The 26685-nt window shown below is 43.8% G+C and overlaps 1 protein-coding gene and 1 long non-coding RNA gene across 15 annotated transcripts in view; one reads left to right on the plus strand and one right to left on the minus strand.

Annotated features, from left to right (window-relative positions):
• rapgef1 (Rap guanine nucleotide exchange factor 1) overlaps positions 1–6418 on the minus strand; it is a 135800-nt gene extending 129382 nt beyond the window's left edge. For 5 of the 14 annotated variants that reach the window (XM_033049019.1, XM_033049020.1, XM_033049018.1 and 2 more), the window contains exon 1: positions 6121–6418. In XM_033049019.1, the coding sequence (XP_032904910.1) occupies positions 6121–6145 (25 nt within the window). In that variant the 5' untranslated portion in view covers positions 6146–6418. The remainder of the gene's footprint in view (positions 1–6120) is intronic. The other 9 variants (XM_033049029.1, XM_033049028.1, XM_033049027.1 and 6 more) reach the window with 2 other exon arrangements.
• Positions 5727–26685, plus strand: part of LOC116990899 — a 38024-nt gene continuing 17065 nt past the window's right edge. The window contains exons 1-3 of the long non-coding RNA XR_004416652.1: positions 5727–5850; positions 22222–22267; positions 23694–23805. This is a non-coding gene — a long non-coding RNA (uncharacterized LOC116990899). The remainder of the gene's footprint in view (positions 5851–22221; positions 22268–23693; positions 23806–26685) is intronic.

The following is a 26685-nucleotide window of genomic DNA, read 5'->3' on the forward strand; positions in this document are numbered from 1 at the left end:
TACACGAAAAAGTGAGGAAGTATGGCTGTAACCCAGACTTGCCATTAAAGTATCCCGAAACACAGGTTCAATGAATCACACTTGAGATAAGATGTGTAGTAATAACTGTTAATCAGACTGGACATTTTCTGCTCTCTTCTGAAAAGAAATTTCTCACTCACCTTTGTCACTCTTAGTTGCAATATTCCCCCTTTTTACCACCTAATCTTCAAATATACTACCTTGCTTTGTTCTCAGTATAAAACATTTTCAATACCAATACAAATTATTTACTAATAATTTAATACAAATCTTCACTTCCATGCACTTTTTAACTTGCTAATCAAAAGGTTCAGGAAAGCTATTCCCAACACTGCCTATTCAACACCTTTGATTTATATAGTTCCCTCTTGCCCTTTTCATTTGGTGTCTTGACACAAATACGATTTAGAAAAAATGTTCATATTGGCTATGTATAATCTCTGGAAGTTTTTACATGTTTGTCTTAATAGTCAGAGCACTATTCCACATTCCAGGCCAGTAAGTCAATGTTGCAACAGAATCTATTTTTGGCCATAAATTTAACTCCAATTCTGCCATGGGAATTTTCAATGTAACTGCCAAGGACAGCAAGTACATCAATACTCCTGTTTACAAGAACAAGGGAGTAGGATCGACATAATAAACAGCAAAGGAGAGATCAGTTTGCAGCACCAAGCTGAATTTTGAATACTGCATTTATACTGGTTTAAAAAAAGTTTTCTACTGAGCCATGAACAATTGGAACACAAAAGGACTCCTGACAATATAACAATTATGTGTGCAAAAATAGGGCAAGAATGGATCAGACTTTAGCTGGAAACTTACAACACCCTTGTATCAATCAACACTTTCAGAAGAGGCATAGGAAATGCATAAACGCTGCAATAATGACAGTAATTTTATCTCATTTCATCATAACATACCTAAAGTTCAACGTTTGAAAATTCTTCCCTCTTGAAGGCCAATGTATACATACTCATCCAAAGAGAACAAATGAAAGTTAAAAACAGCTTCAGAATTAACTGAAAGCATGAACTGTTAATGTGTGACAAATTCAGTAGAAGGGCCCCGATTCAAAAAGTCACCTGACCATTCCCTCCAAAGGTGCTGCCTGACCTGCTGAGTTCCTCCAGTAAAACATAAGATGCACAAAGTGCAAGTTGATCCTTTGTGCATTTTATGTTTTACTGGTGGAACGCAGCGGGTCAAATATGCTGGCAACATATCGGGAACATAAAGAATGTTGTGCAGATACAAGTTTTAAAAAAACCTCAAATGTACAAATGCTGGAAAGGGAAATTAAAAAATAGAATAGGCTAGTCAGATGGTATCTGTGCAAAGAGAAAAAGTCCACGTTTCAACCCAAAGACCATCCTCGGAAGTCTGTTTAACACTGATTTGCTCTTTGACTGCAATCCATGCATTTATTTACATTTCCAAGCAGGATTGTGAGAATTACCAGAAACAACAGCTGAGAAGGCATTCCCATGCTTTAATAATAAATGATTAAAAGGAACTAGTTAACATGACAAGTATTGCATAACACAGTTTACTTCTGGTGAGGCATGGAGACAGAACACATTGTTTAAAATATAATTCAGCATCCACAAGGGGCTATTCCAGTCATTTAATGCATAGTAGAAAAGTCAATGAAGTGAAAACTGGTGAAAAGACCACTTAATCAGCAAAGGGAGCAACGTCACCAAAGAATTTCAGCTATTCCTAATTTATCTTGCATTTGAATTGAGACATTTCTATATAACTCAATAAAAGTATTGCATGGAGGGCAACAGAGATAACAGATTAGACTGCATCAAATAGTTAATAACAATCTCAAAGTATTCAAGAATATTTTTTTATCACAGCAGAGAAACTCTGAAATAAACAGCAATAATTTTACTAAGGGATATTATTCTGCTGAAATGTATGTTTAATTAAACAATGTGACAGGCCCATCAATCAGTCTCTGCCCTTTTAAAACCAACCCAGATATGTGCCCTTAAGGCTGCACAGAAAAGCATTTGAAAGAAAGTGTGAGAAATTAGGATACAGATGCAATTCTGAATCACAATATACATATTGGGAAGTTCTCAGTTCAATAAAGTGGAAACTGAGTTCTGGAAGGATGTGGTAATTCTGACAAAATTAAAAGGAAATGAAAGTTCATGAAGGCTTTGGCAACTGTGGGATAATGTTTAGTTGAAAAGTGACAGGAACAGAAACGATTGTGGCCTTCAATGCAAATCACTGAAGAGGCCCATACATAAAAGAAGAAAAAGAGAATCAAAACTATTTGCATTTTACATTGTGAAATTATAATGGGGCTTTATTTCTATGAAAGAATGTTACTGGGTCAATTGCAAAATCAAACCAGTCACTATGGTCTCTGATATTGATGAGTTTTGGATTATATAATACCATACATTTGTTTGGAAAAGTCCAGGAAGAAACAAATCTGTCTCCATTATAAAATGTACACTGGAAGAGCTTCAGCTTAACTTGCTGACAGGAGAACTATAGCCAATAAATGGCTTCATTCAAATGATCAAAGATGCGAGTAAACTACATTTTAAATGTTTTTAACCCAATTTTCCAAGATGCTAGATGTATCCTGCAGAATTTCTAAACTGTCTGGACGGAAACTGGATCTCCGCTCTAAATTAATGTATTAGTCAAAAAGTTCTCAAATAAACTAACTATTTTCTCAATGACCAATCTAGAATTCATATTGCCAGCCCAGCATCTCTCACTGACAAGACTCATGACCCATTGTGATCCATCTGCCTAAGCCACCACAACCTAAAAACAGGAAGAAAGCCATAAGGACCCCTGTGGAGTGTTCTCTGACACCCCACAAGGAGCCCCTTGCCTTTTTGACTGACTATAACATTCATAGCTTTATGGCCACCTGCCAGAATTTAGGTTTCTCCAACTGGATTGATGTGTATTGGACCTGTGGAGCCCAGTGCCACCTCACACCTTTTAACTAGAAATTAATTCCTACAATAAAGGATAAAATGTACATATTAACAAACACATTCCCACTTTTGGTCAACCCTGATCATTAAAAAAGTAGATAAAAATGCAATGATAAGAGTTTAGATTTGTGTCTCTGATGTACTTTGTTAAGCCCCTGTCCCATACGTGTCCTTGGCACGCTAATTACGCGACCTCGTCGTCGCGTTGAGGTGCGATGGTCCCGCGAGAATCGCGCGCAACTTCATGCGACTGCACAGCCGTCTGGAGCGCGTGACGTCATTTGAAGATGGACACAAAATGCAGGAGTAACTCCGTGGGACCGGCAGCATCTCTGGAGAAGCAATGGGTGATGTTTGCACCCATTGCAATAAGGTTGTTTGGCTCTGAATACACTAGACTCCAAGAATTATCGTACAAAACCAAATCTGCCACACACACTTTCTGTTGACATATTTACTGCTATACAACTTTGTAGATTTTTACAAGTTGGACAATAGAGTGCAAGGATTGGGAATAGATACGAATAAGTAACAACAATTAATCATCTATTTACATCATATCCAAGTTCAAAAGACAGATCACAAAACAAAATTACTACATTTTTTGATGCTTCAGTCTTGATATTTTCCAAGGATCTGGAAGTTCCAACTGTCAGATTTGAAAAAATACTACAAATTGGATAACGCACTTCCTGAAGCTGTCAGGCAGATCAAGAGCTGGTAAATTTTGACAGTTTTATAACCAACTTTTAATACAGCACAGCTACCCGAGATCAAGAAAAGATTCCAGTAACAAACTAAATCATAATTTGAAGCAAGGTGTGTTTAAAATGAAACAAAGGCCTCCTTAACATCATTATAGTACGTTTTTAGTTTGCCCCTCATTCTCTTACATTTATTCCCAATCCATGGCTTTCCAGCACTTTATAAATCTAAAATACAATTTGAATATCATTTATCTTACCAATTACATTCTGACAAACTATTTATGATACCCAAAAATACATCGTAATTTTTGCTTAGCTTAATCCACAACAGGCATTTCTAGGAAATATTGTATTTGGGTCCTCCTGTGCATTTCATCTATATCTTCAGCTTGTGCCTCCCACCCAAAATGTTCATTTTCTACCTAACTGCTCCTTTTGATCAGCCAAACCTTCTGAAGTATTAAAAATATGTTCCTTGATGCTTACCAAATCCTTTACCATTTCAATGTCCTTTCTACAAATTCAATATTATATTCCATGTCCAAATCCAAAACATCAACACCAACAGCCGAAAAGTCAGCCAACCCTAAACCGTGCACACAGCTTTCAACTCATCGATTCACATTTATCTCATGGATTTTCCAGCAAACTGCCCGTCCATGTTGCAACATGTCTTATATTACACAGCTGTACTTTAAAAAAAAAAAGAAAACATGAAAAATATTTGAACAATTTTTTATATCAGAGTCAGCATCGTCCACCCTACTACAATATCATTTTCAAAGAAAATATGCCCCACTTCATCCACTTCGTATTTGATTAGATACATTTCACATAAAAACTTCAAATGCAATGCATAATTTTAGGACAACAATTAAGAAAGTAAATCAAACGTTTTCACTAAAATTAAATGAAGACAATAACTTCTATTCACTTGTAGAAATTCAATACACATCACTAAAAGAACATGAAAAATATACAAAATCTGACCATATGCGAGGAATCAAACATAATCATACAGTAAAAATTTAATCAATTATACAATGTAAAGAGTAACACCAAAACTACAGGAAAGCCAATTTCATCTTATAAAAATGTAATCTGAATGTACTTAGAAAAAAAAATACGGCCCCTGCTCCCCCTTCCCCATCTATCTGAAAGAGGGTCATGGATTGCAAGCAATTCAATATTATCAGATTTTAAACTTCGCACTCACTTTAATGAAAGCTTTTGACATAGTGAATGATATGGCCACGCTGGCTTGAACAATGTCTGCTACCACTATTTGAAACTTAATTACAGAGGCACTCAAGTTAATTTGATAAAACCATGTGCAATATGAGTTACCGAACCTCCGAGTGGCACATTTCAGGGATATTACTGAGAAAAATTAAAGTCTCTGCAAAGTCAACAGTTTATCTCATATTTTTTCAGGGCGACAACTGTCCAGCACTGGTGACCTCATGCTATCTCCTTTACATTCCTCGGATTTCTCTTGACAAACTCCATATGCTGCTGCTGCCACCATCTCCGCTACCTCCCTACCAAGGAAAATGAACTTAAAATATTCTGTTGACATTGATATGGGAACTAAATTATGCCAATTAATAAGCAAATACAATGGCAACCTCCAATCCTGCTCTGCCCTTGGCTCATTTAAACTTAACGAAAAATTCAACTGAAATTATGGATTTAGTGTGACAGAGGAAAAGAAGATGGGATACTGACTGAATCAGAGATGGAACAATCTTGTCACATGGAGTTGAATCACTGCAATGTACATAGCAATGTACAGACAGCACTGGACATCAACGCACAAACATGCAGTAATGTCACGAAGTCTGCATCCACCTCCCCATAAATCAGTGGCATCTGCAAGATAGCCAGAGGAAGGGTGGCTGGAATGACGGGGTGGTCATTCCTCCCCTTCTCCTTCACTTGCGCAACACATCTCTCTGAACTTCCCAGACCGTCTTCTCACCCCATCACCGCCCCTCATTCATCTTTCTCTCCCAGGAGAGCCGCTGGCGATGCTCGATGCATTGAAGCATTCAGGCAGGGGGCGTGTGACATGATTACAGCCCGGATGCCACCGGCGCAAAGCTGCTCCCCTGACCGACTCTTACAATGATCAGCGCGTCCCGGTGAGTGACCAGCGACTCTGTCGGTGAGGAATGTACTGGCACCCCGCCCGCCCGCCGAGAGTGGCAGTAGTACAACACTTCCCCGCAATGTCAATGATTATAGACGTGATGTAAATAAATAAATAAATGATGCGCCAGAGCAGCTGAACGGGGACCCCGAGGCCTACCGAGCACCAGGAGCCTCGGACTCTCGTGCGGACAGAGGCAGCCCGGGTCCCCGCGACCTTCATGGCCCGGTCCCCGGGCCCTCCGATGGTGCCCGTCCCTCACCTGGTTTCTCCAGCTTGCCGGACATTTCCCGGCCCCGGCCCTGGCCGCGCCGCTCCCGCCGGACAGCCCGCGCTCACTCGATCCCCATCGTGTCGCGGCGCCGCGGCGGTGCCCGCTCCACCAACGGCCAGGGTGAGGTAAGGTGAAGATGCCGCGGTCTCTCGCTCGCTCGCTCAGCCCCGAAGTTACAGCCGCGGGAGGACGGCACCCACAGAGAAGGACTTTTAAAAAAGAAAAGCTCGTCTGAAGGCTGAGCCCGCCCCGTTCGGCCGCCACAGCGCGCCCAGAGCCGCCGCACCGCCCCTGCGGGTAGGAGGTTGGAACTACCCGGGACTCGCCCAGCGGTCGACGCACCGCACCGCACCGCACCGCCCCTGTGGTAGGAGGCTGGAACTACCCGGGACTCGCCCAGCGGTCGACGCACCGCACCGCACCGCCCCTATGGTGGGAGGCTAGAATTACCCGGGACTCGCACAGCGATCTACCCAAAGATCCTATAGCGGAGCTATAGGATCTTTGGTCGCCCCTGGGGGTGGGAGGCTGAAACTATCCAGGACTCGCCCAGCAGTCGCCGCACCACACCGCCCCTGGGGGTGGGAGGCTGGAACTACCGAAGCCCGCTCAGCGGTCGCCCACATTGTCCCTGGGGTGGGAAGCTGCAACCATCCTGCCTCGCCTCCGCCGCCAGCGCGCCACCGCGCTAATTGTCTAATTCTTTATTACAAAGTAAACAAATTATGAAATCTCCAGCATTTTCTGTATTTATTTGATTTCTAAATATATTTTACTGTTTTTCGTTAAAGTCCACCTTTAAAATAGAAGTCGTGTGAACGGGTGATCGATGGTTGACGTGAACCCCATGAGCACGTTTCCTTGCTGTATTTCTTTTTAAAATGTCTCCTCCCTTCAATAAAACTTCCATTTGTCTTTTTTATGTGTTAATTGGTTTATGTTTTGCTCAGGTATCTAGCAAAACTCTAGTAAAACTGTCATCTCCCCAATCTTTCACTTCGTCTTATATCTTTCCGTTTCGTAGGTCCTCCTTGACTTTTTCTAACTTTATCCACTTCTGTGAAAACTTCTCGCATTTGATGTGCAACATCAGCATTTTACAGTTGAGTAATTTGCTTAATATTTCTAGGTATTTTGCTATTACCACACCCGTGTTTAAAAAAAGGCATTGCCTACTCAGTTCCACATTTATCAGCTAGGGCGCCAGCATATTTTATCCTTTAACTCTTAAGTGTGACATTTCTGATTAATTTGAGACAAAATCATTAATAAATGGCTGCCTGATTTAATCTTCAACTCTACCCTTCAATTTGGTGTCTGCAATTACAAAAGAGGTTGACATGTTTTTTACTATTATGAGTGTCACATTAAATAATTAAACATTTGATTTATTATTTGTTCTTTGAGCATGTTGTTATTTTGAGTTGCCCGGGTGTCTATCGCAAACTGATTCATCCATATGTAATTCTAGACGTTCAGCAAATATCTAACATCATTATTTCAGCTCTGGAGCTGCTTGCATTAATTGCCTCAATCGTGTTTTTTCCCCAAAGTCTTTATATACTTTGTTCCTCTGAACTCCCCGGAGATGTCTGGTATACCACCAGGGATATACCTGCCACAATTTTAGAACCTATTATTTGGATTGAAAATAATTAAATACAGGGCACAAATACAAAATACTGCAGATGGTGGAACTTTGAAATATAAACAAAAGGTCTTAAAATTGATGAGGCTGCATCTGTAGAAGGAATAAAATAGATCTAAAATGAAGCATGCAATAATGTAAATGTATAACAGGTCACTTAGGATTTAAAGAGAGAAGAACAATGTGCTAGGAATTGTTTCCAAACAGTACAGTGCAGTATAGTGTGCATGTTGCTGGAAGTGTGAGAAGAATAGGGAATAGCTACGGGAAATAGGGAAGTTCAGTGTGTGATAGAACCATAGAACCTGTAACACGCCCCATTAATCCAAGATTTATGAATAGAGAAATAAAGTATGAAGGAATGAGGAGGGCAAAATAGAGTCAAATTAAACACTCAATGGATTTGGTTTAAGATTTGATTAAGAGGAAATAAACCAAGCAAGAGAAAAGTAGAAATGTTACACTATTAATTCCCAACATCACCTTGAGAAATTTCTGAGCTGGCTTGCTTGGTAGTCACTGAAAATTACACTGTTAAATTCTATACTTTGCGTGTCAAGTTTTCTGGTCATATAATATACGAAAACAGCAATTCGGTGAAACTTAAGATCCTGTTTTTCTGAAGCCGAAAACAGAGTGGTGTAAGCCGTTGTACAATTTGTGGTGATTTACAATTCAGTGTTCCTTTTCTTTACTGCAAGTAATTCAAATTTTTTTTTTTAGCAAAATTCTCAATCTGAGCAAAGAGTTGAAAAGCAATAAACACAAGTAAAGTAGAACTTGCTAAACACTTTGGATGCATGTAGTTTATCCAGTAACATTTGCAGATCAAACTCAGCAACTATGCCATTGCAAACATTACACGGTACTATAATAGATAGCCACAGCACAGTAAATGAAGCTCACACAAAATCAACAACACTTCTTTTAACTCCTAACAGTATGTGAAATTCAAAGCAGTTATACTATTGATGTTTACTAAATTACATCCCTCAACTGAAGAAGGGTTCCGACACAAAATGTTAACTATCCATGCTCTCCAGGGATGCTGCCAGACCTGCTCAGTTACTCCAGCATTTTGTGTCTCCCCCTCAACAACTGTTGGTTTTAAAGTTTTTTTTTATAGTTGTTTTTAGTTTAGGGTTTGCATTTACACATGCACAGAAATATCATCTGGATTCTGGTTATATTTTAAGTTGAATATAAGCAAAGTATCGATCGGACATTTCATTCAAATCTATACTTGGATAATAACTGAAAATAATACGTTGAATGTTTTTCTGAATAGTACTAGCTCAGTGGATTGGAAGTCTGAAAGTTGGGCAATCACATTTCACTACAGAATCAGAAACAATCTAAACTGATACTCCACTGCAACAATGAGTGTTATACTGTATGCAGTGTGAGGTGATGGTTAAATGAAGGTTGCATAACTTGGTCTCAGATCAACATAAAATAATCCATGGTACTAATTTGAGAATCGGGGAGCATTGTCCTAGAATTCTGGTCAATAGTTGTTCAACCGATATTTCAAAAAAACAGATAACCTGATAATTATCATCAGCTGCTTGGAGTTGCTTGCTGTGCTGTTGACACCCTTGTACTGCTGTCCAGAAATACTTAATTGACTGAAAAATGCCCTGAGACATCCTGAGATAATGAAAGATGCTATCAAATTGTAGTTAGATCATCCAATGTGCTTTAAACCAAAGAGAAGGTAAAAATAATCTAGAATGTAGGACGTATATGTAGTTGCCATTTGGCTCTATTTTGTGTGTCATTAATTATGGCATCTGCCTTTAAAATTTAGTCTGCCTGTAATTATGTGGGTGGGATTTATTACGTAGTCGGGGGCGTGTTTGCTGCTGGGCTTCTTGTGCAGAAGCTGTTAGCTACTTAGTTTAGTTTTGGAGCTCAAATAGAAAGAAGGAATATCCTTCGACCATGTGGAGTTTTGCCGAGACATGAGGAGTTTTCTAACGTTTAAAAGCGATATGCTGAAGTTTGACGAAGATTAAAGTGTACAAGTCAGCGAAGAAGGTCGGATGAATATCTTACTGTTTTTCTTCAACAATAAAGAAACTATTAATCAAGAGACTGCGTTATGAAGATTTATCTTTTGAGAAGCTCTGAAAGTCTCATGGAGAGCTCACATGCGTAATACAACATTCTCCTAACCCCATATTGTCTCCTAAGTGGCTAGAGGGAGCAGTCTCTTGAACGATATAATAATCTGCCACTACAGATGTACTGAATTCCACATGAGGTCATAGGAGAGAGTGACAGTTCAGAAGAGTGTATGATGGGTGTAAATGAAGGAACCTATACTTCAAATCACAGTGGATTTGGATGAGTTAGGCAATTTGATTCACTTTTTATATCCTGAATGGTTGTTAAATCTATCTATCTATCTATCTAATCTATCTATCTAATCTATCTAATCTATCTATCTATCTCTAAAAATCTGATCTTATTATCTTGCGGTTTGGCAGTCTTTCTATTTGCGCAAAAACGGTCCGCGATAACGCTACGATTTTTTCGCCAGTTCACTCACCATTCTCCTATGCTGCGAATGCACCAAGTTTCGTTCGATCGGTTGAATGTCGTAAAAGTTAGCGAGGTTTAAAAATCTTAAAAACCGCGTGTGCACAGATCGATCTCTTCTCCAGCCAGTCAGAGCCGCGTGGTTAGTCTCTTCCCCGTCACTCCCTGGGACGGTCCGCCCCTTCCTGCGCCATCGCGTCTTTACTGGAGCTGAGGATGGCCGGCGAAGGTTTCCAACCGAACTTTCGGAGGGACACGAAGCAGCCCAGCACCACCCCAGCAGCCCAGCCCAGCCCCGCCCCAAGCAGCAGCCCCACCCCAAGCAGCAGCCCCACCCCAAGCAGCAGCCCAGCCCTAAGCAGCAGCAGACCCCCCCCCCCAAGCAGCAGGCCAGCCCCAAGGAGCACCCCCTCTCCCCCCACAACTCCCCCCCTCCCACCCACACACCCCTCTAACCCCACACAACTCCCCCGCCCACACCCCCCTCCACAAGCCCCCCTGCCCACACACCCCCCGCCCACACACACACCCCCGCCCACACACATCCCCCTCCCCCACAACCCCCCTCTCCACCATAACCCATGAGGGGAAATGAGCCGGGCCTGCGCAGTTATGGGCTATGGGTGAGTGGTGGAATATTGCGTTGGGGAATGGTTTGTGTTGGGGGAACGGGTGAGTGGTGGAATATTGTGTTGGGGAATGGGTTGCGTTGGGGGACCAGGCCTCCCGTGTGACTGGGACCCAACGGGTCCCACTTAGTCTAGTACCTATTAAATGCTGACCATAAATTATGAGTAGCAGGAACATAGATGCATAGAATGTAGATGGTGTCAGACATTCAGTATGATCATGTTGGATCCTCCGTCTCAATACATATTCTTCCTCTCTCCTTAGCCTTATCTCATTCATTCCTTAGCCATTAACTATCAATTGACATGCTATTAAATGAAACTCCAAAATCTCTAACTGTCACGTGTCCCATTTATCTTCATAAACTCCTTCATTTAGTTTTGGGATCCTTGATTTAATTTGAATGTTTTAATGAAAATTCAAACATGTTAAGATCATCCTTCTTTAATGAACATTAACATTAGAACATTAACTAACCCTTTCTCGTCACACAACACCCAGTCTAGGATAGCGCTTTCCTCAATCGGCTGCTCACAACACTGATCTAAAAAGCCTTCCCATTACACACTTCAGTTCTTCCTCCACAGTTCAATTGATCATTTGATTTATCCAGTTTATATGTAGATCTGAGTCACCCATGATTGCTGATGTTTGAAGCATGTCTCTTTAATTTCCTATCTGATCTTTCCCTTTCACTACCATTACTGTTTGAAGGTCTATTCACAGCCCCTGATAAATCCCCAGGGCCTGATGTTCTGCATCCCAGGGTACTTAAGGAAGTGGCTACAGAAATCATGGACGCATTGGTGATTATTTTCCAATGTTCTATAGATTCAGGATCAGTTCCTGTAGATTGGAGGGTAGCTAATGTTAACCCACTTTTTAAGAAAGGCGGGAGAGAGTAAACGGGGAATTATAGATCTGTTAGCCTGACATCGGTGGTGGTGAAGATGCTGGAGTCAATTATAAAAGATGAACTAGTGGCACATTTGGATAGCAGCAACAGGATTGGTCTGACTCAGCATGGATTTACGAAGGGGAAATCATGCTTGACTAAACTTCTGGAATTATCTGAGGATGTAACTAGGAAAATAGACAAGGGAGAGCCAGTGGATGTAGTGCACCTGGTATTGGGGGTAGGGTACTGACATGGATAGAAAATTGGTTGGCAGACAGGAAACAAAGAGTGGGGACTAACGAGTCCCTTTCAGAATGGCAGGCAGTGACTAGTGAGGCTCGGTGCTGGGACTGCAGCTATTTACAATATACATTAATGATTTAGATGAAGGGATTAAAAGTAACATTAGCAAATTTGCAGGTGACTCAAAGCTGGGTGGCAGAGTGACCTGTGAGAATGCAGGGTGACTTGGACAGGTTGGGTGAGTGGGCAGATGCATGGCAGATGTAGTTTAATGTGGATAAATGTGAGGTTATCTACTTTGGTGGCTAAAACAGGAAGGCAGATTATTATCTGAATGGTGTCAAGTTGGGAAAAGGGGAAGTACAAGGAGATCTGGGTCCTTTACATCAGTCACTGAAAGTAAGCATGCAGGTACAGCAGGCAGTGAAGAAAGCTAATGGCATGTTGGCCTTCAGAACAAGAGGAGTTGAGTATAGGAGCAAAGAGGTCCTTCTGCAGCTGTACAGGGCCCTAGTGAGACCACACCTGGAGTATTGTGTGCAGTTTTCGTCTCCAAATTTGAGGAAGGACATTCTTGATATTGAGCGAGTGCAGCGTAGGTTCACGAGGTTAATTCCTGGGATGGCCAGACTGTCATATATTGATAGAATGGAGCGGCTGGGCTTGTACACTCTGGAATTTAGAAGGATGAGAGGATATCTTATTGAAACATATAAGATTATTAAGGGATTGGACACGCTAGAGGCAGGAAACGTTCCCGATGTTGGGGGAGTCCAAAACCAGGGGCCACAGTTTAAGAATAAGGGGTAGGCCATTTAGAGCGGAGATGAGGAAAAACTTTTTCACCCAGTGAGTTGTGAATCTGTGGAATTCTCTGCCTCAGAAGGCAGTGGAGGCTAATTCTCTGGATGCTTTCAAGATAGAGTTAAAGATATCGGAGTGAGGGGATATGGTGAGAAGGCAGGAACGGGGTACTGAATATGGATAATCAGCCATGATCAGAGGGATGGTGGTGCTGGCTCGAAGGGCCGAGTAGCCTACTCCTGCACCTATTGTCTGTTGACTTTGCTTCTTGGTAATTCTTAGCTCCATCCAGATTGATAGCACAGTTATCCCTTACTAATAGCACCACCCGACCATTTATCTATTTATTTATCTATTTATTTATTTTTTTATTTTATTATTTATTTCGAACAGAATAAAAGAACAAAAAGCAAATGTGAAACAGCATACAAAAAACAAAACAAAAACACTTATAAAGTGTCACAAACAATATCTATAAATAAATGAAATCATATGTGTCCGAAAAGGAGCAGGAAGAAGCCAAAGCTTATTAATTCCCACCCCTTATTCAACTGCTTGTAATTATCTTATACAAATTTAGCAGCTACCTTTATTTCCATTTTACACAACCTTTCCAAACATTAAATATCAGAGAATATTTATCTCCCAGCCTTAGTTTCCCTGTGGCTAAGTTTCCATTATAGCAATCAGAAGCCTATCTGTGCTCTTAATTTGTCCACCTTTTCACAAACCCCTGGCACCTTGAGATACAGCAATTGTAATTTAATTGCAGATTGGAAATAAATCCAATTGGAAGAAATTAAAAGTCACTGAAATAATCTATAGCAGGGATAGTCCGTGAGATAGAAACCCAGCGTGTAATAATAATAAAAAATGCACTTCGAATTGTCTGGTCTCAGAAAACTGTGGGGAGAGCTGTGCAAGAGGCACTTCTGGCTTATCTCTCATCTGTCCATGGAGCACTGATAAAATGTTTTACAACATTGCTAACAATACCATGACATGGAAAACATCCTCATTGCTGGTAATGACAATGCAGACACATTGCACGAGAGGCAGACCACAAGCCATTTCATTGCTACTGTCACAGAGATGAAGGGGGTGACTTTGGTCTCGTGGCTTCCTCAAATACATGCAGCATCTTGAAAGGCAGTGTGATGGGGGGAGGTCACAAAGAGGACACCATAATCAGATATTGGCCATTTAGTTTGCAAACATTTTTTTTTTTAATGAAGGACAAAGGGAAGGTTCGCGGTCTGGGACAATTTTGCCATTGTGTCATTTTCAAAGGGGGATTTACTGTTGCTTTCTTTGCAGTGCAACAGAGAATCCAGAATGCCATTTAGCTTTCTCCCAACTCACCTAATGGTGAGAGTAAATAGAAATCTCTGGTGAAATGAAACTTAGAATTACATGACTTGTGTAAATGAACAGAAAACTGCAGAGGAACACACTAGGGACAATGTCTTTGTGCTAAATTCTCCTGCAAGAAACTGTAACTCTATAACATTGTTTTTTCAGTTTCCATCTGATAGTCAATGAATTTATAAGCCATATAATTGTGCATAAAAAACAAATAATCAGCAGTGCAACATCTGATTTATACCTGTTGCTCCATGATGAAGCAGTAAGTGTACAGGATTCGAATGCATAGTTCATGGTGGGAGGAGATTTTACCTCTGGAGAATGACTCAAAATGCTGGACTAACTCAGCGAGACAGGCATCATCTCTGGAGAGAAGGAATGGGTGACATTTCGGGTTGAGACATTTCTTCAGACTGAGAGTCAGGGAGTCAGGGGCAACTAGAGATATGGAAGGGTAAGGTGTGAAAAGTAGATTAAAGCAGATGCTGATCAAGGAAATGTAGAATGGTTCATTGTGGGCTGAGAAGATGACATAGAAACAGAGAAAATATGTGCAGGAGTAGGCCATTCGGCCCTTTGAGCCAATACCGCCATTCAATATGATCATGGCTGATCATCCAAAATCAGTACCCCGTACCTGCTTTTCCCCCCTTATCCCTTGATTACATTAGCATTGAGCTAAATCCAAATCACTCTTGAAACCATCTAGTGAATTGGCCTCCACTGCCTTCTGCAGCAGAGAATTCCACAGATTCACAACTCTCAGGGTTAAAGGTGTTTCCTCATCTCATTCCTAAATGGCCTACCCCTTATTCTTAAACTATGACCCCTGGTTATGGACTCCCCCAACATTTTCCCTGCATCTAGCCTGTCCAATCCATTAAGAATGTTATATGTTTCTATAAGATTCCCTCTCATCCTTCCAGTGAATACAAGCCCAGTCGACCCATTCTTTCATCATATGTCAGTCCCGCCATCCTGTGAATTGACCTGGTGAACCTACGCTGCACTCCCTCAATAGCAAGAATATACTTCCTCAAATTAAGAGACCAAAACTGCACACAGTACTCCAGGTATGTTCTCACCAGGGCCCTGTACAACTAAATTCCTAAATTCAAATTCTCTCGCATTGAGGGCCACCTTGCCATTAGCTTTCCTCACTGCCTGCTGTAACTGCATGCTTACTTTCAGTGACTTCTTCTTCTTCTTGCGTATGACGTGCACAGCCTAAAGTTGTAGGACAACTTGTTCTATTTGATCTTATTTGATTGTGCACGCTGGGTTGATTGCATTCGTCGAATCAGGGAGGAGCATGTGAAGGTTGCAATCTTTCACCCCTTTCAGTGACTGATGTACAAGGACACCCAGGCCTCGTTGCACCTCCCCTTCTCATAATCTGACACTATTCAGATCATAATCTGCCTTCCTGTTCTTGCCACCAAAGTGGACAACCTCACATTTATCCACATTATACTGCATCTGCCCACTCACCCAACCTATCCAAGTCACCCTGCAGCCTCATAGCATCCTCCTCACAGCTCACTCTGCCACCCAGCATTGTGTCATCTGCAATAAGGACATACAAACATGACAACAAGGCATACAAACAGTAACATTAATCAGGAGGACATTGAAACTAGTCGGAGAACTAGGGTGGGGGAGGGATGGAGAGAGTGGGAAAGCAAGGGTTACTTGAAGTTAGATAAATCAATATTCATACTGTTAGGCTTCAGTTGCTCAAGCGAAATAGGAGGTGCTGTTCCTCCAATTTGCATTTTGGCCTCACACTGACAGTGGAGGAGGCCCAGGACAGAAAGGTCAGTATGGGAATAAGAGGGGGGAGTTAAAGTGTTTAGCAACTGGGAGATCGCATACGCCTAGTTGGACTGAGCAGAGGTGTTAAGTGAAATGATCGCAGAGTATGAGTTTGGTCTCGCCGATATATGACTCCACACCTGGAACAGCGGAAAACATGGACAGGTGACTTTTCAGGTCAGGGCCCTTCTTCAGATTCAGTGCAGACTATGGCAAGCAGAGCTGTTTGCAATTCACATCCATTACAGCCTGGAGTCACAATATTCTAGAATAGTGAAACGAATGAATAAGGTGGGAGGTGTTCAGCAGAGACACAGACACAGTTAGTAGAAGTGTGAAAAACTTTCCTTCTAAAGAGGTGGATGCCAGCTCAATTAATAATTTTACATCTGAGATCAATCTATTTTAGCTCGTCAAATATGTTCGGGGCTGCAATGTGAACAGAATGGAGGTGGAATGCAGATCAGCACAATCTCAAACAATGGCAGAGGACACTGCACGAATGACTGGTCTGGGATGTGACTCACATCCTTTTTTGTACATAGAAACAAGGAACTGCAGATGATGGTTTACAAAAAAGGACACAAAGCTCTGGCGTTTTTTTTAAAACAGATAGAAGCCGGCAGTACTAGCAGGTTGGAGGCAATGAGGGGAGATCATCAGAGGTCGTTAGATCATCAGAGGTCGTTAGATCAGAAACAGACTGGGAGTTGATGATTTGGTGTTTGGCTGTGGAATCATAATCAAGGAGTGGTTATGAGGAGGTGTCCAAGAGATGGTGCCTGGCCTCAGCACTGTAGAGGGCAACATGCCAGACTACAACAGTATCCCTTGTCGGTGGGTGTCTCCCTTGCCAGCACTCCTTCTTTGTTACCCCGTGTTAGAGAGTGCAGATATGTGCAAACAGGTTAGTACAGGAGGTTCAGACCCACCGATACATTTTTAATAATTTTCAAAAATGTTTAAATTTAAGTAAGCACAGGAAACCCTGGAGGAAGTAGAGTTTATTGTTGGTTTTCTGGCTTAAATGATGCTGTAAAGCAAGTAGATGAGGAATGTTTATTTTAGTTTAGAATTGGTATCTCCCAATGGGTGGCAAGTACTCCCAGTGGGCTGTAAGTACTGAGAGACAATTGCAAGGTTCAACAGTCTGTAAACACAAACCAATCAGGGTCATTGGGACAATAGTGCTGACTCCTGAGGCTATGTACGGGATTTGGTGCAATTGGATAGGGGAGGCTCATGTGGAACATAAAGAAGACTATAGTCCAACTAGACGAAATAACCATAAAAGGAGAGCAGCTGTAGGAACTCAGTGCGTCAGGCAGGAACTGTGGAGGGAATGGACAGGCATAATTTCAGGTCAGGGCCTCTTACCTAAACTGAGAGAGAGGAAGGGAAGATGCCAGTATAAAGTGTTGGGGAGGTGTGGGACAAGAGCTAGCAAGTGATAGGTGAGGATGGGGGGCTGATTGGCAGATGGAGTCAGGTGGGGGAGGGAAGGGTGCAAATAGCGACAGAGGATGGGAGGTGATGAGTGGAGAATAAAAGGCTGCATTTTCTTGTTTGATAAGAGTAAAAATAGAACTTAATGAGTGAAGGCATGTGGGAACAAAAGGGGAGATCATGATGGACAATAGACAATAGGGTGCAGGAGTAGGCCATATGGCCCTTTGAGCCAGCACCACCATTCAATTTTTTAGTCATAGAATGATGCAATGTGGAAACAGGCCCTTCAGCCCAACTTGCCCACACCGACCAACATGTACCATGTAAACTAGTCCCACTCACATGCGTTTGGCCCATATCCATCTAAATCTTTCCTATCCATGTACGTGTCCAATGTCTCTTAAACATTAGGATAGCCCCAGCCTTAACTACCTCCTCTGGCAGCTCGTTCCATACACCCCAGCATCCTTTGTGTGAAAAAGCTACCTCTCAGATTCCTGTTAATTTCTGAAATATTGGTCATAAATTTTGTGCAAAAATGCTCCAAAATAAGGCTCAGAATGCATCAGAGAGCATCTAAAACCCTAGAGCTTCCAGGGCCCTTAAGTGGGCCCTGGACCCTGGCATAGAGGGACTTCACGCTTCACGCTCATGATGTGCGCAGCGCGCACACTATTTCACATTACATTTTTTGTAATCCTGTCATGTCACCCCCCTTTTTGGAAAGCTTCGTACGGGCCTGCATAATAGTCTCATGGATGAGCTACGGTACATTCCAAGGAGACGTTAAGGGCCTGTCCCACTTTACGAGGTAATTGACGAATTCTCCAGAGTTATTCACGAATTCTCCCGAGTTTTCCCCTTGATTCAAACTCGCAGAATGTTCGTAACGGGTCCGTAGATATATCGTAAACCAGCCGTAGGTACTCGGGGCATCCTCCCGACTATTCTTTTACTCGTGGACATTTTTATAAGGCTGGAAAAAACGTCCCGACTTACCTGATGCCCCGAGTACCCACGGCTGGCATAACGAGCCGCTATGATTATATCTACGGACTCCTACAGACCCGTTACGAACATTCTGCGAGTTTGAATCAGGCCCTTTAGGAGGAGAAAAAATCTGAAGGAAAAAGTTATATCATCAGATAATTAGATCAAAACTGGTTTTAATGTTTTGCCCATTCTCCACAATTTTATCCAACAGGGCCCCGATCTCTATTGTCCTGAGATAAAGTTGGAGTGGAATTTATAAAATAAATGCACATTGATTCACCTTGAATGCCTGCAGCTTACCGGAGGCTATTTTCTTTCACAAGCCTGTTTGAATATTTAGTGCCAGTAAAACTTTAGCGATGGAATATCAACGCATGAATAATTCTACAAATGTAGCATAGCTTCAATTCAAAAGCTTTGTGACATCAGGAGTGAGTGGGAACTCAATGCAGACGTCTGTGCTTTCCGAGCTGCAGGGATCTGCAGAGACTTTGCAATATCAAAGACTGTGATGAGAAATGGAATCTTTAAAATTGGAAATACAAGTATGAAAGACCCTCCATCCTTCTGCAAATCATAAAATGCAAGCTATCATTTATATATTTATGGATGTTATATAAAAAGCTTGTGACATATTTCATGGCTTTTCTCTGTGTTTCTTGGAATGACTGAGATAGAAATTCATCTTTGTTCACTCAGACCAAACAAGTCTGTTGCACTCCCTGGTGACATTCAGGTCAAGTGAAGACAGTGAAACCAAATAGTGAGGGAGGGGTGGGGGAGTGTGTGAGGGTGGAATGGGGGAGCAGTTAATGGTGGGGAGGAGATGGGGTGGGGGAGCAGGTGAGGATGGGGGGATGACGTGGCAGGGGAGGTGGTGAGGGAGCAGGTGAGGGTGGGGCAGGGGAGCAGGTGAAGGTGGGGGGAAATGGGTGGGGGGGGAGAAAACGTTGCAACCATTATCATAATGATCATTTATCAAAATGAAAAAGGTCCCCCAAGAACACGTTTCCCCGGACTTTATCATGCAAGTAAGAATGTCATTGTTCTGTAGCTGGTACATATGATGTTGACATATGAAATGTCATACAGATGTTGGTCATACAGATGTTAAATTATCGTGAAGTTACTGGTGTAAAGATTGGGAATTCCTTTCAATTGGACAATGCATCCTAAATGTACTTTGTAGAAAGAAATGTATAGTGAAATGCCTTTGACTAGAAGCCAATCAGGAAGCCGCCTGCGTGGCATGTCACCAAGCCATGTGGGTGAAGGAGGTGGTGCATCCTCTCAGATCGGTCCCCACACAGAACGCCCCATCCCGAGAACTCTCTGACACCACGACCTTGCTGGGCTGGTGGTGAGAAGAGCCCTCCCCATCACATCTTTCTACACAGCAGAAGTCTCAATGCCCACCACATGCTGCCCTCTAGATCAATTTGTGCAGGAGAGGCCAAGAACGAAGAGCAGCAGTTGGCAATGTGACCCCTACAGTGAGGCCCTGGTCTGGTCTAGTCTGGGACTCATAGGGTAGTGGAGGGAATTAATTGTGACTAAATCAAACCTCATTCAAAATGTTAAAAACTCTCAAGTGTGATGAATATTCATCCTGGTGCGATTGAAGAGGAAATGATCAGAATATTGATGTAACAACGTGTATCCTTTTCCCCCAGAGCACAGCACATCGAACCTCAATAATCATTAGCACTCCACTGCATGTTTTAGTGATCAAAAAATATAAATCTATAATAATGCTGCTTAGCACTATGTTTCAGTGATTGCAAAATACAAATCAATGTAAAATGCTGCAATGTAAAATCACTATTACGATTCTCAATGAAATTAAAATTCCCGGTAAGTAAAAAACATACTATCCGGATACATCACAGCTCAGTCTGGGAAGAATCAAATTGCAGAGAATTGTGGATGTAGCCCAGTTCATCACACAGACCAGGCTCCCCACATCAACTCCATGTACACTTTTCACTGCCTTGGGAAAGAAGCCAACATAATCAAGACTCTTTACCACCCCAGTTATTCTCTCTCTCATCGGGCAGAGGATACAAAAACATGAAAGAATGTTCCACCAGATTCAGGAACTGTTTTTTTCCTGGTGTTATCAAACTACTGAACGCTGCTGCCATAAGCTAAGATGTAGTCCCGATCTTCCAACCTACCTCATTGCGGGCCTTGCACTTTTTCTCCATGACTGTAATGCTACAATGCTGTAACAATATATTCTGCATTTTCCTCTGTTGTACTTGTGTATGGTGTGATTGTACTCGTGTATGGTATGATTTTACTGGATAGGAAGAAATAAAAGCTTTTCTCTGTATCCCAGTACACGAGGCAATAATAAAGGCAACGCCAATGGAAGGTAATTGCAGGGGATCAGTTCTGTGTTGTTCACCAGTCATCAGTGAGCCACTGCTGTGTCATGGCCATTCTAAGAAATCATTTTGAGTTCTAGAGAAATTGATGGCCATAATTAGCAGCAATAATATTTCAAATTGCCTCACAGCTCTCAGAGATGAGTTAAGTTAAGTATCATTTAAAAGCAGGGATTTCTCACCACTCATTTGTGGAGCAGAATGGTGGACCTCACCCTCACCTTGAGTCTGATGTACATCAGCCTGTTGCCTGAACCCATTCCAGTTGTGTTTATAGAACAGAGAGCATGACTTCATTGTTCTTTGGCATCTAAGTCTGGTCCGATTTGGTGGCAGAGTAGAGATTCTATACTCGCTAACTGGCTTAAGCTATTAAAGTGCAAAGCACTAAGTGCTGGAGGAACTCAGCAGGCCAAGCAGCATCTGTGGAGGTAATGGACAAATGACTTTTCAGCACCGGGCCTCTACTCACTGGAGGCTAGAAGGTTGAGGAGGGGCCTCATTGAAACTTACAGAATAATGAAAGGCATAGATAGAGTGGATATGGAAAGGATGTTTCCACTGGTGGGAGAGTCTAGGACCAGAGGTAATAACCTCAGAATTAAAGGGCACTCTTTTAGAAAGGAAGTAAGGAGGAACTTCTTTAGTCAGAGGGTAGTTAATCTGTGGAACTCATTGCCACAGAGGGCTGTGGAGGCCAAGTCAGTGGATATTTTTAAAGCAGAAATAGGCAAATTCTTGATTAGAACGAGTGTCAAGGGTTAGGGGAGAAAGCAGGAAAATTGGAATTGGAGGCAGAGATCAGCCATGATTGAATGGAGGAGTAGACTCGATGGGCCGAATGGCCTAATTATATAACTTGTGAAATTCTACTATACTGTTACTACTTCCTCGGGGATCCCTGACCACCAGATCTTGTGTCTGGCATTTTGTATGAATCTTATTTATATTTAAACTGACCATCTCTAACTTTATCTGCCAAATTTGTAGGGTATGCAGAATACAAATATCCTAACTCCACTCATGTGTTGAATAACAAATGTATTGAAGAGGATGTGGTGAAGCTTGTAGAGAGAAGGCTACGCTCTCTGCCAGAAATTACTGCGCGGTTTGTTTCCTGCAACCATGTGTGCTGAAAGCCTGCCATATAGCAACTGCAAAATGTGGAAAAAGTATTCAGCAAAATCAACTCACATTTGATCCAAGTGTACTATTTTTGATACAGTCATTATATTTAGAAACTCTGAATAGAGGAACTTTAGTATTTTTATGATTTGTTTTCAGATATGTGTATCCATCTTTTTATCCAGAATCGACATGCAGATTATTTGACAACCTTTCCACGAGTACAAGGAGGTGAGTTTAAAATACTGCAGATTGTTTGTTTCTGGAAGGAAGCGCATTCATTGTGATCAGGTCGCAGATCTTTCACTTGCACCATGCAGCCACTGGGAGGTGTCTTATCCCTGCATATAACTAGATGTCATCAGTACTACCAGATCTCAGGAACAGGTTAGGGCTGCACAAGGTGAAATGTTTTCGGAGGGGTTGAGGCGAGTGCAGAGGGTGAGGGGAGTGGAGAGGGCAAGGCATTAACGTCACGTTGACTGTTAGAAATGAAAGCGCAGAGGGAAGGCAAAAGACCAGACGGATGTGTCCAAGAGGAGAAGTGCTGGAGACCTTGAGGTGAGGATTCCTTTCCCAAGAAATAGGTACAAAAATCAAGATGGAGGATACAGAAGATGGGTCTCAAACTGACCTGTTGACTGTATGTTGCCATTGGCAGAAGAGGTAGTTGGGCAGGTACAATAACAACATTTAACCAACACTTGGACAGGTTCATCGATAAGAAAGGTTTAGAGTGATCTTGGCCAGTCATGGGTAAAGGGGACTAGTTTAGATGGGGCACATTGGTCAGCGTCGATAGGTTGGGCCGAAGGGCCTAATTCAGTGCTCAATGACTCTATGCCCTCCACAGATGCCGCCTGACCAGCTGAGCTTTGCCTTTGAAAAACAGGCAGGAGGAAGTTAAGTACAGGGAAGGGATGGAGGGGGCAGTGGAGATGGTTGCATGGTGCACTTTCTATTCATTAGAAACTTGGTATGAAGTGCATTGACATGAGACATGCTGCTCATTCCTTTACCACATCAGATGCTTGAGCATCTCTGATGAGGGTAGCGATCTCCCTTCGCATCTCGTTCAATTCAGTTTATTGTCACATGTACCGAGGTACAGTGAAAAGCTTTTGTAGCGTGCTAACCTGCCAGTGGAAGGACAACACATGATTACAATCGAGCCATTCAGTGTACAGATATCATGTCTTCAGTTGTATTCTTATATTTCAAGGGCAGTCCCACCTCCTGCATGCAATCATTGAAGTGCATATGCTTGCCTGGGATTGCTGCAACACAACTCTGTCTGTTTCCCAACGAGCGACCTGGGGCTGGGCTTAGTTTCTGGATTTGCTCAGTGCTGGGGCCATGTCAGAGAGCATTTTTGCCAGGCAGGTGACAGCTTCCCTTCAAATGAAACTCTGCGCCAAATTCAGCTGCAGCATCAGAGCTGTGATGAAGTAACACAAATACCAACACCTGCACCTGCTACTTGACTCTTTCAGGTACAAGTAGAATTTCTCCCTGTACCTGCTAAAGTAGACAAATCTACTTTAGTTTGTTACTTTCAGCAACAGGATGCCCTGGCCTGATGGTTTTATGGCGATTATATGTTAGAGACTGAGTGCGATTAGTTTGGAGGTAATAACCATTTCTCCCTTTTTTGAAGAAACAGACACTGCTCTTCAGGGGATGACAAATTACCAGACTGGTTTAAGGCCAAGAAAATGAAGTCAACCTTTATCCACAGTAAGCCACGCTGTGACATTTGATATCTGCAGGTAAATTCTTAATTTATAAAACTGATATACCTACCTCTTCTTTTGCTGTCAACATTCATGTGATCCATAAAACTATGGTTGCTCTGTGAGGACAGAAGAGAAACAGAACATTCACCATCACTCTGCTCAGCACTGCAAGCAGCTCAATTCATGATTTTCTTTAGATAATTTAAATATTTAAATGTAATCATGTTAAATCATCATCGGTGGTCACTCAAAACGAGTATGACTGGAGGACCCCTGTGCGTAACTTTGTTTAACGTGGGGAGACTGGAGCACAGACAGCCACCACACGGTCCTTGACAGATCTGGGTCAGAATCCACTGGCTTGGATTCCAAGACAACCAGGGACCCTTTTCTGCTGCAGCCTTCATCCGCCTTCCCAGCTGTTGTGACCCTCCACTAAAGTCAGCCATCATCCTCTGCTTATTCCACCGTTGAGGTCTTGGTTGGATTGCTCTTTGTCAGAGACCTCCCCCTCGACCTTACCGCCATGCGTGGCCCTACCAGGAGCATAGCACCTGATGGCATCGCTCTCAGGATCTCAGGACCACACAAACTTCTCCACCATGACAAGGTGACAATCCATGGAGAATAATTTAGATATATTAAATATCTAAATTGCATTCTATAATAAAGTGATATGCTGAATTGAGGGATTGTGAGCCGATATAGCAATAGTCAGACAACAAAGAAACTAGACCTTCAGCACAATTAATCCATGCCGATGAAGGTGCCCCATTTATTCTAATAAGATTTGCTCATGTTTGGCACATATTCCCCTCAAACTTTCCTTTCCATGTACCTGTCCAAGTCTCTTTTAAATGTTGTTATTGCACCTGTCTCAACTACTTCCTCCGGCAGCTGGTTCGGTATTCCATACATTCTCTGTGTGGAAAATGTTGCCCCTCAGGTCCTGATCAAATCATTCCCTTCCAACCATACACTTAAGCTCTCAAGTTCTTGATTCCCCTACCATGGGAAAAAGACTCTGTGTACTCACCCTATCTATTCCCCTCATGACCTTCTACAGCTCTATAAGATACTAGACCAAGTGCAGACCCGTTGGGTCTGTTCCCCCAACGTGCGGTTGTGGGGGTGGGGGAGGCGGCATGCAGCGTCACACACACTAACTATCACCCCCCCCCCCCCGCACTCACGCTAATTACCCCCCTTGATATTATATTAATATTATTAATTTGCTCCTTTTACCCCATAACCACCCTATCTACTGACGCATAGCCCCCAACATGCAGTCACATCTAGAGGGGGGGGGGAGGGGGGGGTAGAGAGTGAGGGCAGAGAGAGAAGGGACAGAGACAGAAGGGACAGAGACACAGAGAGAGGGGCAAGAGGGAGGGGGTGGCGAGGAAGAGAAGAGGGAGGGTGGGTGAGGGGAAAGGTGGGGGTGGAGGAGAGAGAGAGGGTGAGAGTGAGGGGGGGGAGAGGTGAGGGGAGGGGGGGAGAGGTGAGGGGGAGAGGTGAGGGGGAGAGGTGAGGGGAGGGGGAGAGGTGAGGGGAGGGGGAGAGGTGAGGGGAGGGGGAGAGGTGGGGAGCAGGGAGGGTGGAGGGAAAGGGGTAGGGTGTGTGGAGGAGAGGGGGGTTTAGGGGAGGGATGGTGGGGGAGGGGATGGAGGGGAGGAGGGGGGGTAGAGGAGAAGAGGGGGGGTAGAGGAGAGGAGGGGGAGGAGAGGAGAGGGGGGGTAGAGGAGAGGGGGGGGTAGAGGAGAGGGGGGGGGTAGAGGAGAGGAGGGGGGTGGAGAGGAGAGGGAGGGGGAGAGGAGAGGGGGGAGGAGAGGAGAGGGGGAGGAGAGGAGGAGGGGGGGAGGAAGTGGGAGAGGGGGGGAAGAGGAGGGGGGGGGGGAAGAGGAGAGAAGAGGGGGGGAAGAGGAGAGGGGGGGAAGAAGGAGGGGGGAGAGGAAGAAGAAGAAGGGGGGGAAAAGAAGGAGAGGGGGGGAAGAAGGAGGGGGGGGGGAAGAAGAGGGGGGGGAGAGGAGAGGGGGGGAAGAGGAGAGGAGGGGGGGAAGATGAGAGGAGGGGGGAGAGAGAGGAAGGGAGGAGGGGGGGGAAGGAGAGGGGGGAGGAGGGGGGGACGAGGAGAGGGGGGGGGAGAGGAGAGGGGGGGAAGGGGGAGAGGAGAGGGGAGGGGGAGAGGAGAGGGGGGGGAGGAGAGGGGGGGGGAGGAGAGGGGGGGAAGGAAGAGGAGAGGGGGGAAGGAAGAGGAGAGGGGGGAAGGAAGAGGAGAGGGGGGGGAAGAGGAGAGGAGGGGGGGAAGAGGAGAGGGGGGGAAGGAAGAGGAGAGGGGGGGAAGGAAGAGGAGAGGGGGGAAGGAAGAGGAGAGGGGGGGAAGAGGAGAGGGGGGAAGAGGAGAGGGGGGAAGAGGAGAGGGGGGAAGGAAGAGGAGAGGGGGGGGAAGAGGAGAGGGGGGAAGAGGAGAGGGGGGAAGAGGAGAGGGGGGAAGGAAGAGGAGAGGGGGGGAAGAGGAGAGGGGGGAAGAGGATGAGGGGGGAAGAGGAGAGGGGGGAAGAGGAGAGGGGGGGGGAAGAGGAGAGGGGGGGGGAAGAGGAGAGGGGGGAAAAGAGGAGAGGGGGGGGAGAGGAGAGGGGGGCGAGAGGAGAGGGGGGAAAGAGGAGAGGGGGGGGAAGAGGAGAGGGGGGGAAGAGGACAGGGGGGGAAGAGGAGGGGGGGGAGAGAAGAGAGGGGGGGGAGAGGAGAGGGGGGGGAAGAGGAGGGGGGGGGGAAGAGGAGAGGGGGGGGGAGGAAGAGGAGAGGGGGGGGGGGGGGGAGAGGAGGGGGGGGAGAGGTGAGGGAAGAGAGAATGCCTTTTTATTTCAACCCAAACCCCCCAAACAACCATTTGCAGGCAGTGCTTTTTTACTT

The sequence above is a fragment of the Amblyraja radiata genome, chromosome 32, assembly GCF_010909765.2.
Source record: "Amblyraja radiata isolate CabotCenter1 chromosome 32, sAmbRad1.1.pri, whole genome shotgun sequence".
In the NCBI taxonomy this organism is placed as follows: Eukaryota; Metazoa; Chordata; class Chondrichthyes; order Rajiformes; family Rajidae; genus Amblyraja; species Amblyraja radiata.